The sequence below is a fragment of the Apis dorsata genome, unplaced genomic scaffold (assembly GCF_000469605.1).
Source record: "Apis dorsata unplaced genomic scaffold, Apis dorsata 1.3 scaffold_265, whole genome shotgun sequence".
Taxonomy (NCBI): Eukaryota; Metazoa; Arthropoda; class Insecta; order Hymenoptera; family Apidae; genus Apis; species Apis dorsata.
Genome location: NW_006263543.1, coordinates 1,261,424 through 1,272,907, shown reverse-complemented (window position 1 = coordinate 1,272,907; position 11,484 = coordinate 1,261,424). Strand labels below are relative to the sequence as shown.

Sequence of the window (11,484 nt, the reverse complement as noted above, 5' to 3'; positions counted from 1 at the left end):
TAAATAAAAGAATTTTTTTAATAAATAAAATAATATATTAATTCGATAAATGTTTTTATAGTTTGAATTTAAAATAGCATATCTATAGTTAAACAACCTTGCACACAATATATATCTCGAAAACTATTTATAAATGAAATACTGTCATTATATTATTGCTTAAAATAAATTGCTGGACGCAAACATTATAATCATGGTGTTACGATTATAAATATCATTTAAAATGCACTTCATTTTATTTTAATATTTTAATAAATAGAAAAAATATTTAAATGTATAAAAAATACTTAAACATATTTCTATGAGAAATTTAGAAATTTTTTATTTAATTATTAATATTAAATGCGTATAAATATTTTAATTACTACTATAATTAATTATTACTTTAATTAATACTATAAAGTTAATATAAAAATTAATAATTAAATATTTATTAATATTTGTAAAATATTTATAAGCACATTTGCAAAAATTGATTTTTTTTATTCTATATGTTTTATATATATATATATTAAATAAATAAATATATTTTTCTAAATATAAAAATTTAATAAGTAAATACAATATAAATATATGTATGTGACATTTTATCGTCATTAATTTATAAGTTTTTAATTTGAATACGTCTATTAAAAATATAATAATCGAAATGTTAGTAGAGGGGTGGAAAACCGACTAGACGAACTGACAAATATATCAGTCTTATCCCACGTAGTGTTAAAGTAAGTGGTCTACCGGAGACAATCAGTCATAATATTTGCATAGTGTCAATATTGAATTTATTGAATTATATCTTTTGTATATATCTTTATTTTGAAATGAATTTTAAATTATATTTAAATTTATTATTATTTTTATAGTTTCTTCATATAAAAAAATTATTTCCAAATATTGTTTTTTGTAAAATATTAATTTTTTTTATTTGATAATATTTAAATTAATTTAAATAATATAAATTTTGTCTTTTAAAATAATATAATATAATATTTTGTCTTTTTCATTATTTAACAAAAAATAATAATTTATGTTTTTTAATATTTTTTCTGATAAATAAATTATCATTTAATATTGCAGGAAAAAACTACAAAGTATGACAGCTAATAGCTGTTGAATTATTTAAAAGTGTGTTCAAGATTGTCAATATGCAACGAGTTCTTAGCTTTCAAATGGCTCGTGGACTTAGCGAGTCTAGCGAATTTGTGACAAAACGTATATGTTTTTCATTAATATTTTCTATCGGTTTTCTTTCTTTATTGTGCGGTTTTTTACTTGGTCGCTTTGCCACGCAAAGGGCTATAGAATTTCGCGCAGAAAAAAAACGTCTTGAATTAGCGGGAAATGGTTTAGAAAATACTGAATATCTTCAACGTTTAGTACTCGAACAATTAGAAAGAGCGCCTCTTGATGCTGATTTCGAAAGGTATATATATTTTTTCTTTTTTTTTTTTAAATATTTAAATCTCGTTATTTATTATTTTTAAAATATTAATTTATAAAATAGGAAATGGGAATCTTTCAATTTAAAAGAAGATGATATAAATCAAGTAAATGATATTTTATCGAATTTATCGCTTATTGAAAAAGTTGTTAAACATCAATCGTATATTATGGCTACTATTAGAGGATCTAGAGAATCAGGTAAGTTAATTTTTTTTATATTAATTTTATATAAATATAAAAGTATAAATTGTACATATTACTCACTATTAAATGTTCAGATAGATATATAATTTTATCAGTCAGTTGCGAAGGCGTCGGTGTTGCTTTGGAATTGGCAAAAATTTTTAATCAAATTCAAAAAGAATATAAATGGAAACCTCGTAGATCTCTTATTTTTTGTTTATTTTCGGGATCTTCCAATTCTTGTGCAGAAGTATTATCTAATTTTATGCCCCATAAAATTATGGCTTATATTGTAATACATCATCAAGCTTTACAAGGTTTGTTATGATAAACAAATTAAGGATTATTAATTTTTTACATATTTCAATAAATTTCAGGTAAAGGTCATTTTATTGTATCTGGATCAGATATAGTTCAATCTATGGTTCTAGAATCTGCTAATATTGTAAAAAAATGGTTTTCTTATAACAATCAATTATTGTCTTTAAATAATATACCTTATAATATTACAACTTCCCGACTAACTTTAGATATACCTCATGCAGTATTATCTTTTATGGTAAATAATAATATTAAATATAAAAATTTAAATAAAAAACAATTTTTATATTTTTTTATATTTTTAGAATAATGATATTACACATAATGAAAATCATCATGAAAGAGAAATACGTAAAATAATAATAGCACAAATACTTGCTCAAACTATTTGGAGATTTTCTGAATGTTTGATAATAAAATGGAATCCAAATTATTTCAATAAAACTGCCTTTAAAGCATTAGAATCTATAAATCGTATTGAATTGTTAGAACAAAAAGGTACGAAATATATTAATATTTTATATTTTATAATTTTAAATAAAATTTTTTTTTCTAGAAAAAATACAACAAACCTTGGATAAATTGTTAATTAATATTAAAATTTTAAATGAAAAGATTGATACAATTGACAACATTAAGTATGTAATATATTCACAAATTATATAAAATTTTTATATGTATATATTACAACATTTCAGAAACATAAAGAATCTATCCTTTTTTTTTTGTTATAGCACTCTTGAAACAAGAATATTAAATGATTTATTGATGGATTTGGATAGAATTCTTCTATGTCCTGATAAACAGTATCAATCTAAAACTGATTGGATAAAATTCTTTAAATTAAATCATGAGCCTTTTAACATAATCCTAATGCATATTAATGAGATCATAAAATGTTATGAAAATGCTATACAACTTTTACAAGATCAATAGAGAAAATATAAAAATATAAAAGCTTAGACTTGACATTTTTTTTAAAATGATTGTGGTAATATTCAATAATTATCACAATAATGATGTTTTTAAACATGTTTTTAACATGTTTATCTTATATCTAGTTTAATTTTTTTGCTTACAAGTTCCTATTTTTTTTATTTTTATATTATTACAAATTATATAGTCATTTATACATATGTAAGTATAAAACATGTATTATTTTTGCCTGTGATAAATTAGATCATTTTAAATTAATGTATGTTTCCTATACCATATCTTATTTCTCTTTCAAATTGTGAAGCATCAAGTGTTCCCTCAATAGCTTTACAGTTTGGATTAAATACAGAATAAGCACTAAGTTCACCTGGTTTTTTTGGTCTAGACCGAGTATTTAAACAAATAAATATTAATGTAGATATAATAAAATATATTGCTCCAAATTCATATTCAATTGCAATTATATATAAGGTAGCCCATAGAAGAAAATATAATAGATATGTTACTATTCTTAGTATTGTACATTGTGATTGGTGTTCAGTATCATCTGAATAGGTACTTTCCATATCTTGATTATCCTGCAAGTTTTTAATAGTTAATCATATTGATCTATTGTATAAATTTTGCAATAAATATTATTTTAATCATTTTTTATGTAATAAACATATTTTTTGTAGTAGATTATTTCATATTATTGACATATAAAAATATGTTCAATTATCGTAATAATATTTAAAGAACTGTATACGTCATAAATAACATAACCTTACTTTAATATCACTTAACGGTGTTGTTGCCAATATATCTTCAGCTGATTTATTTCTATTCCACGGTAAGACAGTTTGAATGATATTCTTAATGGATTTTGTCATTTGTTCTCTATATTTCTGGCGTCTGTAAGTGTCAAGTCTATCTCTTATGTTAGTTCCAACCATGTTAAATACAATGATTTTCTCTATCCAATATATAACTTTATGCTAATTCACAATTCGATTTATAATATACATTATTTTGCAAAATGATTGGTCGCTTATTATAATTGCATTAAACATTATTATTGGTCCATATATAGAAAGATTTTTGTGTAACTATCATTGCGATATGGACTAAAGTTGATTAAACGAAGTTTGTTTAATATATATTTGAATTTATTGAATTTGTCTAATATATATTTGTCTGTAATATATATTTGAATTTATTTTGAAAAATAAAATGAGTTAATATTATATTAAACAAATAAGATTTAATAAGTCTTTTAAATTGAAAAATTTTTTTAAATATCTTTTTAAGTAGTATCAATGGAGAACCGAGATAAACGTACAACACAATCTGATTCTAAGGTTGATGCTAAACTATTGAATGGACTAGATACTCGATTACATGTCGCAATTGATTTCGGAGCTTCTTTCATTATTTCCGGAATTTTGGCAATCATATTTAGAAGTATGACTGCGCCGCTAGAAAGGATTAAATTGATTTTACAGACACAGGCGAGTAGCCCTCAAATAGGAATTCAGAAACGAGCTCCATATAGTGGTGTTTTAAATGCATTTATTAGAATACCTAAGGAACAAGGATTCTTATCTTTATGGCGCGGAAATCTCCTCAATGTTTGTCGATATTTTCCAGCTCAAGCGATTCATTTTTCCTTTTATGACATATATTACGAAATTTTTCGAAGAGTTCGTTTAAAAGATTAATTTATAAAATTTCTTTTTTTATCAATTTTTTTTTAACATTATATCTGTAAATTAGATAATGTTACGCAGATAATTCCATCGGGAACTCACAATCACATCATTTTGCCATTTTTGACCGGTGGTTCTGTCGGTGCTACTTCCACCATGATACTCTATCCCCTTAATTTCTGCAATACACGAATAAGCGTAGATGTCGGCGATGACAAGATTATTAAGAGGGAATTTTCCAATTTAAAAGATTGCTTAACGAAAGTTTATAAGAACGATGGTTATAGAGGTTTTTATCAAGGATCGTTCTACATGGCGATCGCGCACTCCTCGTACAGGTTTTATAGTAGTAATACTTAAGAATATTAAGTAAAAGTATGTTATTAAGTAAAACTAAAATAATACTTAACTTAAATAGTACTTAATTTTATTATCAATTGTGAATTCAAATATATTAGTATGTTTATTGAATGAATTTGTTTTAATTTAATTTCTTTTGTTAAAATTCTTCTTTTAATTTAATATCTTTTGAATTATTGTTATAACTATTTTAAAAGAATTCGATCGATACAATTTTTGATTCTATTATATTAAATAATTCTTCAAATAAATAAATAGAATAGAATGAAATAACGATAAATAAGCAATAAATAAAATTCTAATCTCATAATGTGACAATTTAGATTAAAAATTTGACTAAACTTTGTAGGTCTGTTTACTTTGGTGGTTATACAATTGGTAAACGAATATATTTGAGTAATTCTTTGCAAGATGATAAAAATTCTCATACAGTAACTGTACCATTCTTAGTATCCTTGTTGCTTGCACAATCATCATCTTGGGCCGCGATAGTTATAGCTTATCCTTTTGATACATTAGCCAGACAAAAAATGCTTTGGAGCGGACGTAATGCAATTGAATATCCGCCAATGCGACATGTGGTCAGTAGAAAATTGTAAAATAACGAATATTTAACGAATATTTTATTTAATGAGTAAGATTCTTTCGTATTTTATTAGATGAATAATATTATAGCAAAAGATGGCCTATTTGGTTTTTATAAAGGCGTACATGCTAATTTAATGACAACTATTTGCGGATCTTCAGTATTGGTTACATATGATATTGTTAAGTTCCGCTTTGATAAGCTAATGGAGTCATATTCCAAAGGTACATTGCACATTATTAATAATTTCATAAGATTACTCTTTAAAAATTATATTTTTTAGGATAAATTCAAGATTTGAAAATGAAAGTTGAAATGAAAATATATAAAAAATATGAAATATGAAAGATAAATTTGAGATTATAAATTGTTGCTTTCTATATATATTTAAAATAAGCTTAACCAGCTTTACATAAATACATAATTGTGGAAAAAAATAAATAATTATATAAGATTATTTATGTTTATATAAATTTTATAAGATTATATAATATATTTATACAATCAATTGTATTTTCATTTAAAATTATTTTAACATTATTTTAACATTTTTATATATTGATTTGATATCATATAGTACATACGTTTGAAAAAAATGTTAAAAAATAAAGAAATATTTTTTATAAATGATAATTACAAAATTTGTAAAAAAAATTACGATGAAATATAATATCAATTTAATGTTGTAAATTCAATGATATCTTTATTTTGTTAGACACTATCTAAGGCCAATAAGCATGCGTATCATTTTCTAGAACTTTGATATAATATGATGAAATTTATTCTGAATATACAGTTATGTCATATTTATTTATTGTATCAAATATTTTCGAATTAGGAACAATAATATGGGACATCGAAAAAATTTATTTTCTGCATTTAATCATCATTTTTATGTTTTAATAATCTTTCACATTCTATCTTGTATTATGAAATATATATTTTAAACTAATTGTTTCCCAAAGATTTTTGCCATATATCTATATTATATATCAATTAGAAAAATATATATGTATGTTTCAGACCTTGATTCAACGTTTACGTTCAGTGACAGAAATAATATAACAAATCATTCTCAATAGAAATCTCGCACTGATAACATCGTACTGTGACACGTGGAGCGCTCAATTTTAAATATGTTGCACGTGGAAAATCATATTGATAATCATAAGGAAAGTGGCATGGATCACTTGAGAAATAACATTTGTAATAGTTCTATAACCACTGAAAATGTTCGTGAAAGTCATGTGCTTGTTCTTTATACTGGCGGTACTATTGGCATGATTAGAAATGAAAATGGAGGTAATATTATAATTATAATTTTTCCTTTCCTATATAAAATTAAAATTGAAATAATCTAATTACAAATATGAAGACGATTTCTTTTTACAGTTCTTGTACCTAAACCAAACGCTTTTGTGAAAAAATTACGGAATTATCCACATATGTACGATCGAGAATACACGGAAAAACGATTTGGATCGATGGGACCGCTGGTACTTCCGTAAGTGTAAAACAAATTAATAATAAATTTCAACTTATTTCAAATTATAACATATATATATATATATATATATATATTTTTTTAAGAATGACTGCAACAGATAGTAGACGTGTCATTTATAATGTATTAGAATATTCACCACTCTGCGATTCTAGTAACATGACTATGGACGATTGGATACACATTGCTAATGATATTAAGGTAAAGTATAAATTATATATGTATATGTACATAAGTTATATATATAGCATAGAAACTATAAATATGGCCTAATCGAAGGATATGAATTTGTAATACACATACATATACATATACATACATCAAAATGGAAAACTTGTTTCAGGAATGTATGTATTATATAAATGAATAAAAAAAAAAAAGGATCATCTATAAACAAAATTAAAATATATAATGTAAAGTCTTTAACATTGTAATTAAGTTTTTAAAATTTTTTAAGTTAATTTCTTAATTTTTTGATAATTTAAAAAAAATGTATGTTTATAATATAATTTTCATCGTTTTAGCAATCTTACGAGTATTTTGATGGATTCATCGTTCTACATGGAACGGACACATTAAGTTATACAGCATCTGCTTTATCTTTTATGCTTGAATCTCTGGGTAAAATAGTTATTTTAACTGGTTCTCAAGTTCCAATTTTTGACAGCAGAAGCGATGGTTTGGACAACTTCCTCTCGTCTCTAATAATAGCCGCAAATCATAACATACCAGAAGTATGCGTATTTTTCGGAACGAATTTGATGAGAGGAAATCGTACTTGCAAAATATCGGCCACCTCATTCGAAGCGTTCGATTCACCGAATTTCCCACTTTTGGCCAAGGCCAACATCAATATAGAAGGTTAGCAGCTGACCCAATTACAGGATGCAATTCACTTAATTGACTGTGGTTTTATTTTCGAGTGGATCGTTTGCTTTCATGAAATATTCTCTCATCCATTAGATAGAAGTGTAAATGCAAAGAAATAGTTATCAAAATGTTTGAAAAGTGAGAGTAAGTAGTACTTATATACACGTACTACTGATTGTATGCAGTAATATTAACATGTTTATATGTATGTGTTAATTTATTGCGGCACATTTTGCTACAAACTATCATTAAAATTGTTGTTATAAAGCAAATACATTAGCATATATATAATATATGTCGCATACGAATGTAGTTTAAGAATGTCTTTATCGTTTACGTGTATTTTATCAATGTCATTATAATGAATATTTGCATTACAGTGAATTATCGAACAATATTTCGACCATGTACATTAGAAAAGTTTTATGTACATACATCCTTGAATAGAAATGTTGGATTGATTCGAATATTTCCAAGTATGACCACAGATTTGGTAAAAACATTTTTACAACCTCCTATTGAAGGTGTTGTGTTGCAATCTTATGGAACAGGAAATGTTCCTTCTAATCGAGAAGATATAATTAAAGAATTATCCGCAGCTACGAAACGCGGAGTTATCATTGTTAATATTACACAATGTTCAACGGGTCATGTTTCAAATTTGTACGAACCTTCCAAATTTCTTTATGATGCTGGTACAGTATACGATTAAAAAAAAAAAATTCAAAATTGAGAAACGAATAAAAAAGAAATTATTTCATATTTGAAAAAAATTTTAAAAAAATTTTAAAAAAATTTTTAGGCATAATATCAGGTTTCGATATGACACCTGAAGCTGCATTGACTAAACTCGCTTACGTATTGTCAAAGGAAGAATGGGATATGCAAACGAAACTCGAAATGATGCAAACGAATCTACGCGGAGAATTAACTGCAGGACGACCTCCACATCTCGAAGATTTAGATTTAGTGGAGGCGGTTGCAAGATCTTTAAAAATCTCTTCGACGACAGAATATCAAGAATTGGGATCAATTCTTTTTCCTGCGATGTTAAATGCCGCCGTGCGAAGTCGCGACATAATAAAACTCGAAGCCTTGAAAACATATGTAAATATATATAATTGGTATATTTTTTTTTTTAAATTTGATTTCTTTTTCAAATCAATATATACGTTCATATAATATTATTATCCTTAGGGTGCAGATATTTCGCAACAAAACGCAGATGGTCGCACAGCTTTACATATTGCTTGTTGCGAAGGCGATTTAAATATTGTTCGCTGCCTTTTACGAATGGGTGCAAACGTTCATATCAAAGATCGATTTAATCGCACCCCTCTTACTGATGCGATAGAATTTGATCATCATGAGGTACAATATCATTCCAATGTTATATTTTTTGTTCAAGGAAAGAATTTCAATGGATTTTTCATTTCAATTTTCTAGATTATTAAAATTCTAATGCAGTGCGGTGCACATTTACACGGAAACGCATGCATAATAGGAGAAAAAATGTGTATTGCGGCAACCACTGGAAACATAAAACGTTTAAAATCGTATCAATTGGCAAACGCCATACTCTCGCAGAAAGATTTTTCTGGAAGAACCCCATTGCACTTCGCGGCGCTGCATAATAGAACACAAGTTATCAAATTCTTAATGGAATACAACGTAGATATGATATGTTTTGATAAAATGAATCAATCGCCATATGATCTCGCCATAGCAGCTGGTTCCACAGAAGCAGCGATATTGTTATCTCCTCCTAAATGATCTAATTGAATTTATCGAATTAATTATAATTATTAACTATAGTTACTAACTATAGTAAAAAATCTCGAAATGAAAGTAAAATAATCGTTAGCTCGTAATTTGCTATAATACATAAATAGTATAAAATGAATATCTATTTTTGTATTGTATCCGCATTCTAATTCAATATGACAATTCTATGAGGCGTAGCAATATTTTTTTATACTATAATAATTGTAAAAAAACAACATATCACGAAAATACGTTAATTTGTCACAGAAGCATCGTTAAGCATTTCATATGATAGTTTAACAAAAAGTGAAAGTTTCAAAGTGATGGTGATTATGGCTAGATCACGCAGCAGTGCACGCGAAGATATTTCATAGTGGGTGAGTTAAAATAATAACATATTTCCTTATATTATGAACTAGAGGAATAAAAAATCTCTGAAAATTTTTTTAAATTATATACAAAAATATTTTTTTTTATATTTATACGATAATAAAATATATCTTACATCGTTATACTATTCCAAATTCGTTCATGATAGTTTTTAGAAACTTTGGTGTTATTAAACACTCCTTATAAGCATAAGCACAATCACGATTTCCTTTCCGTCCAGTAATCACAGCATCTTGAATGATTGTACCATTTGTGATGTCTTTGAACCAATTATGACTGTACGAATATTAAAATATTTTCATAATATTAAATTTTTTAGTTTTCTTTCTTTCCAATTTTAATAATACCTTGATAATCCATCAATTATTTTGTCCGCACTAGTTGGATTCTCTGAATGCGTAGCCACTGAAACGATCGAACAAACAATACGTTGCATACATGGAGCCACGTAATTGTTGCCAAAAATCATTTCGTTGATAGTGTTTCCCATTTCTAACCATTGGTCATTATCCATTGATCCTTTTAAGCAGTAAAAATAAAATGAAAATAAATAAAGAAAATAAATTTAAATATAGAGAATCGATATTATTTACTTACGATAATTGAATTCTGGATGCGGTTTTGAGAATAATGGAGAAGCTACGCTAAACAGAGTGGTAATTAATCCAACGATTCCAAGGGATTTCGTGTTAACATTGAGCAATGGCGGAATTTCACCGTTCTCCCTTATTTTATGTTCAAAAGGTATCGAAATAAAGGGAATAGTTACTGCCCAATCAATCTTTAACAATTATAAAAAAAAAATAATAATAATTTTTATTTACCTAGATAAAATTATTAAAATTATTAACAATTTATTAAATCTTACACTGAGTTTCTCTTGATCTGAATCGAAAGAGATTAATCCTCCACTTGGATATTTTCCAAATTTACTATTACTATGAGTTCTTGAACTTTTTACTTTTCTATTAACGTTCTCCTTCGAGATAGAAAAATGTAAAAGACATAATAACAACGTAATAGTATTAAACGAATTTTTCATGATTATACCACTGAAAATAATTTGATAAATTATTCTAAAAAAGGTTCAGCTATAAATAATTCAAAGAAATTATTAGAAGTAAAAATTTTTTGTTATATTTACCGTAGAGTTGGTAAATCGACTAATTGAAGCGCACACAGGAAAACGTATGACGATTGCTTGATCCTTGCTGGCAGTTTTTGTACAAGAGTCAGCCCACTCTTGTCAAATAGGAAATTCTATTTTCACGAGCAGAATTAACGAACCTAAAAGAAACTTCTAGTTAAATTACTGTCATGAAATTACTATCACATATATATATATATCATAGTTGTTATACTGATCATCGTCACGCCTAATTCCGCAAATTCGCGCATAAGTGTAATTACATTTGCACTTACGATTCATTATTTTCACAAAA

At 25.9% G+C, this 11,484-nt stretch overlaps 7 protein-coding genes across 8 annotated transcripts in view; 5 read left to right on the top strand and 2 right to left on the bottom strand.

The window, feature by feature from the left end:
* The window catches only part of LOC102681206 (protein C15orf41 homolog), a 17,720-nt gene extending 16,219 nt beyond the window's left edge, over positions 1-1,501 (top strand). The window contains exon 7 of the mRNA XM_031510848.1: positions 1,484-1,501. The gene's annotated coding sequence lies outside the window, so the exon portion shown is untranslated. The remainder of the gene's footprint in view (positions 1-1,483) is intronic.
* LOC102681736 lies at positions 666-2,910 on the top strand. Its single transcript, XM_006616554.2, has 8 exons — positions 666-766; positions 1,124-1,420; positions 1,502-1,638; positions 1,719-1,940; positions 2,001-2,182; positions 2,250-2,442; positions 2,501-2,582; positions 2,679-2,910. The coding sequence occupies exons 2-8, from the start codon at positions 1,143-1,145 to the stop codon at positions 2,878-2,880; spliced, it is 1,296 nt and encodes a 431-aa protein (XP_006616617.1). The 5' UTR covers positions 666-766; positions 1,124-1,142; the 3' UTR covers positions 2,881-2,910.
* LOC102670674 lies at positions 2,641-4,066 on the bottom strand. Its single transcript, XM_006616558.2, has 2 exons — positions 3,651-4,066; positions 2,641-3,458 (listed from the first exon to the last, which is right to left on the bottom strand). The coding sequence occupies exons 1-2, from the start codon at positions 3,813-3,815 to the stop codon at positions 3,135-3,137; spliced, it is 489 nt and encodes a 162-aa protein (XP_006616621.1). The 5' UTR covers positions 3,816-4,066; the 3' UTR covers positions 2,641-3,134.
* On the top strand, positions 3,617-5,412 carry LOC102670808 (ADP/ATP translocase 1-like). 2 transcript variants are annotated; one of them, XM_031510850.1, is made up of 4 exons: positions 3,617-3,712; positions 4,174-4,562; positions 4,650-4,943; positions 5,278-5,412. In XM_031510850.1, exons 2-3 carry the CDS (start codon positions 4,179-4,181, stop codon positions 4,926-4,928), a joined length of 663 nt encoding a protein of 220 aa, XP_031366710.1. In that variant the 5' UTR covers positions 3,617-3,712; positions 4,174-4,178; the 3' UTR covers positions 4,929-4,943; positions 5,278-5,412. The 2 variants fall into 2 exon arrangements, with proteins under 2 accessions (XP_031366710.1, XP_031366709.1); XM_031510849.1 differs by lacking the exon at positions 5,278-5,412 and having other exon boundaries at positions 4,650-5,038.
* Positions 4,946-6,240, top strand: LOC116185734 (ADP,ATP carrier protein ER-ANT1-like). The gene is made up of 4 exons (XM_031510834.1): positions 4,946-4,955; positions 5,340-5,509; positions 5,588-5,738; positions 6,230-6,240. Exons 1-4 carry the CDS (start codon positions 4,946-4,948, stop codon positions 6,238-6,240), a joined length of 342 nt encoding a protein of 113 aa, XP_031366694.1.
* Positions 5,588-9,742, top strand: LOC102671070 (L-asparaginase). Its single transcript, XM_031510841.1, has 9 exons — positions 5,588-5,738; positions 6,538-6,816; positions 6,907-7,018; positions 7,105-7,219; positions 7,543-7,879; positions 8,269-8,583; positions 8,691-8,995; positions 9,086-9,259; positions 9,335-9,742. Exons 2-9 carry the CDS (start codon positions 6,651-6,653, stop codon positions 9,659-9,661), a joined length of 1,851 nt encoding a protein of 616 aa, XP_031366701.1. The 5' UTR covers positions 5,588-5,738; positions 6,538-6,650; the 3' UTR covers positions 9,662-9,742.
* A 400-nt stretch (positions 9,743-10,142) lies between these two features.
* Positions 10,143-11,484, bottom strand: part of LOC102672943 — a 3,069-nt gene continuing 1,727 nt past the window's right edge. Inside the window, exons 2-6 of the mRNA XM_006616575.2 lie at positions 11,186-11,329; positions 10,911-11,090; positions 10,640-10,823; positions 10,390-10,561; positions 10,143-10,318 (exon numbers count right to left, since the gene is read on the bottom strand). Of these exons, the coding sequence (XP_006616638.1) occupies positions 10,162-10,318; positions 10,390-10,561; positions 10,640-10,823; positions 10,911-11,084 (687 nt within the window). The 5' untranslated portion in view covers positions 11,085-11,090; positions 11,186-11,329 and the 3' untranslated portion in view covers positions 10,143-10,161. The remainder of the gene's footprint in view (positions 10,319-10,389; positions 10,562-10,639; positions 10,824-10,910; positions 11,091-11,185; positions 11,330-11,484) is intronic.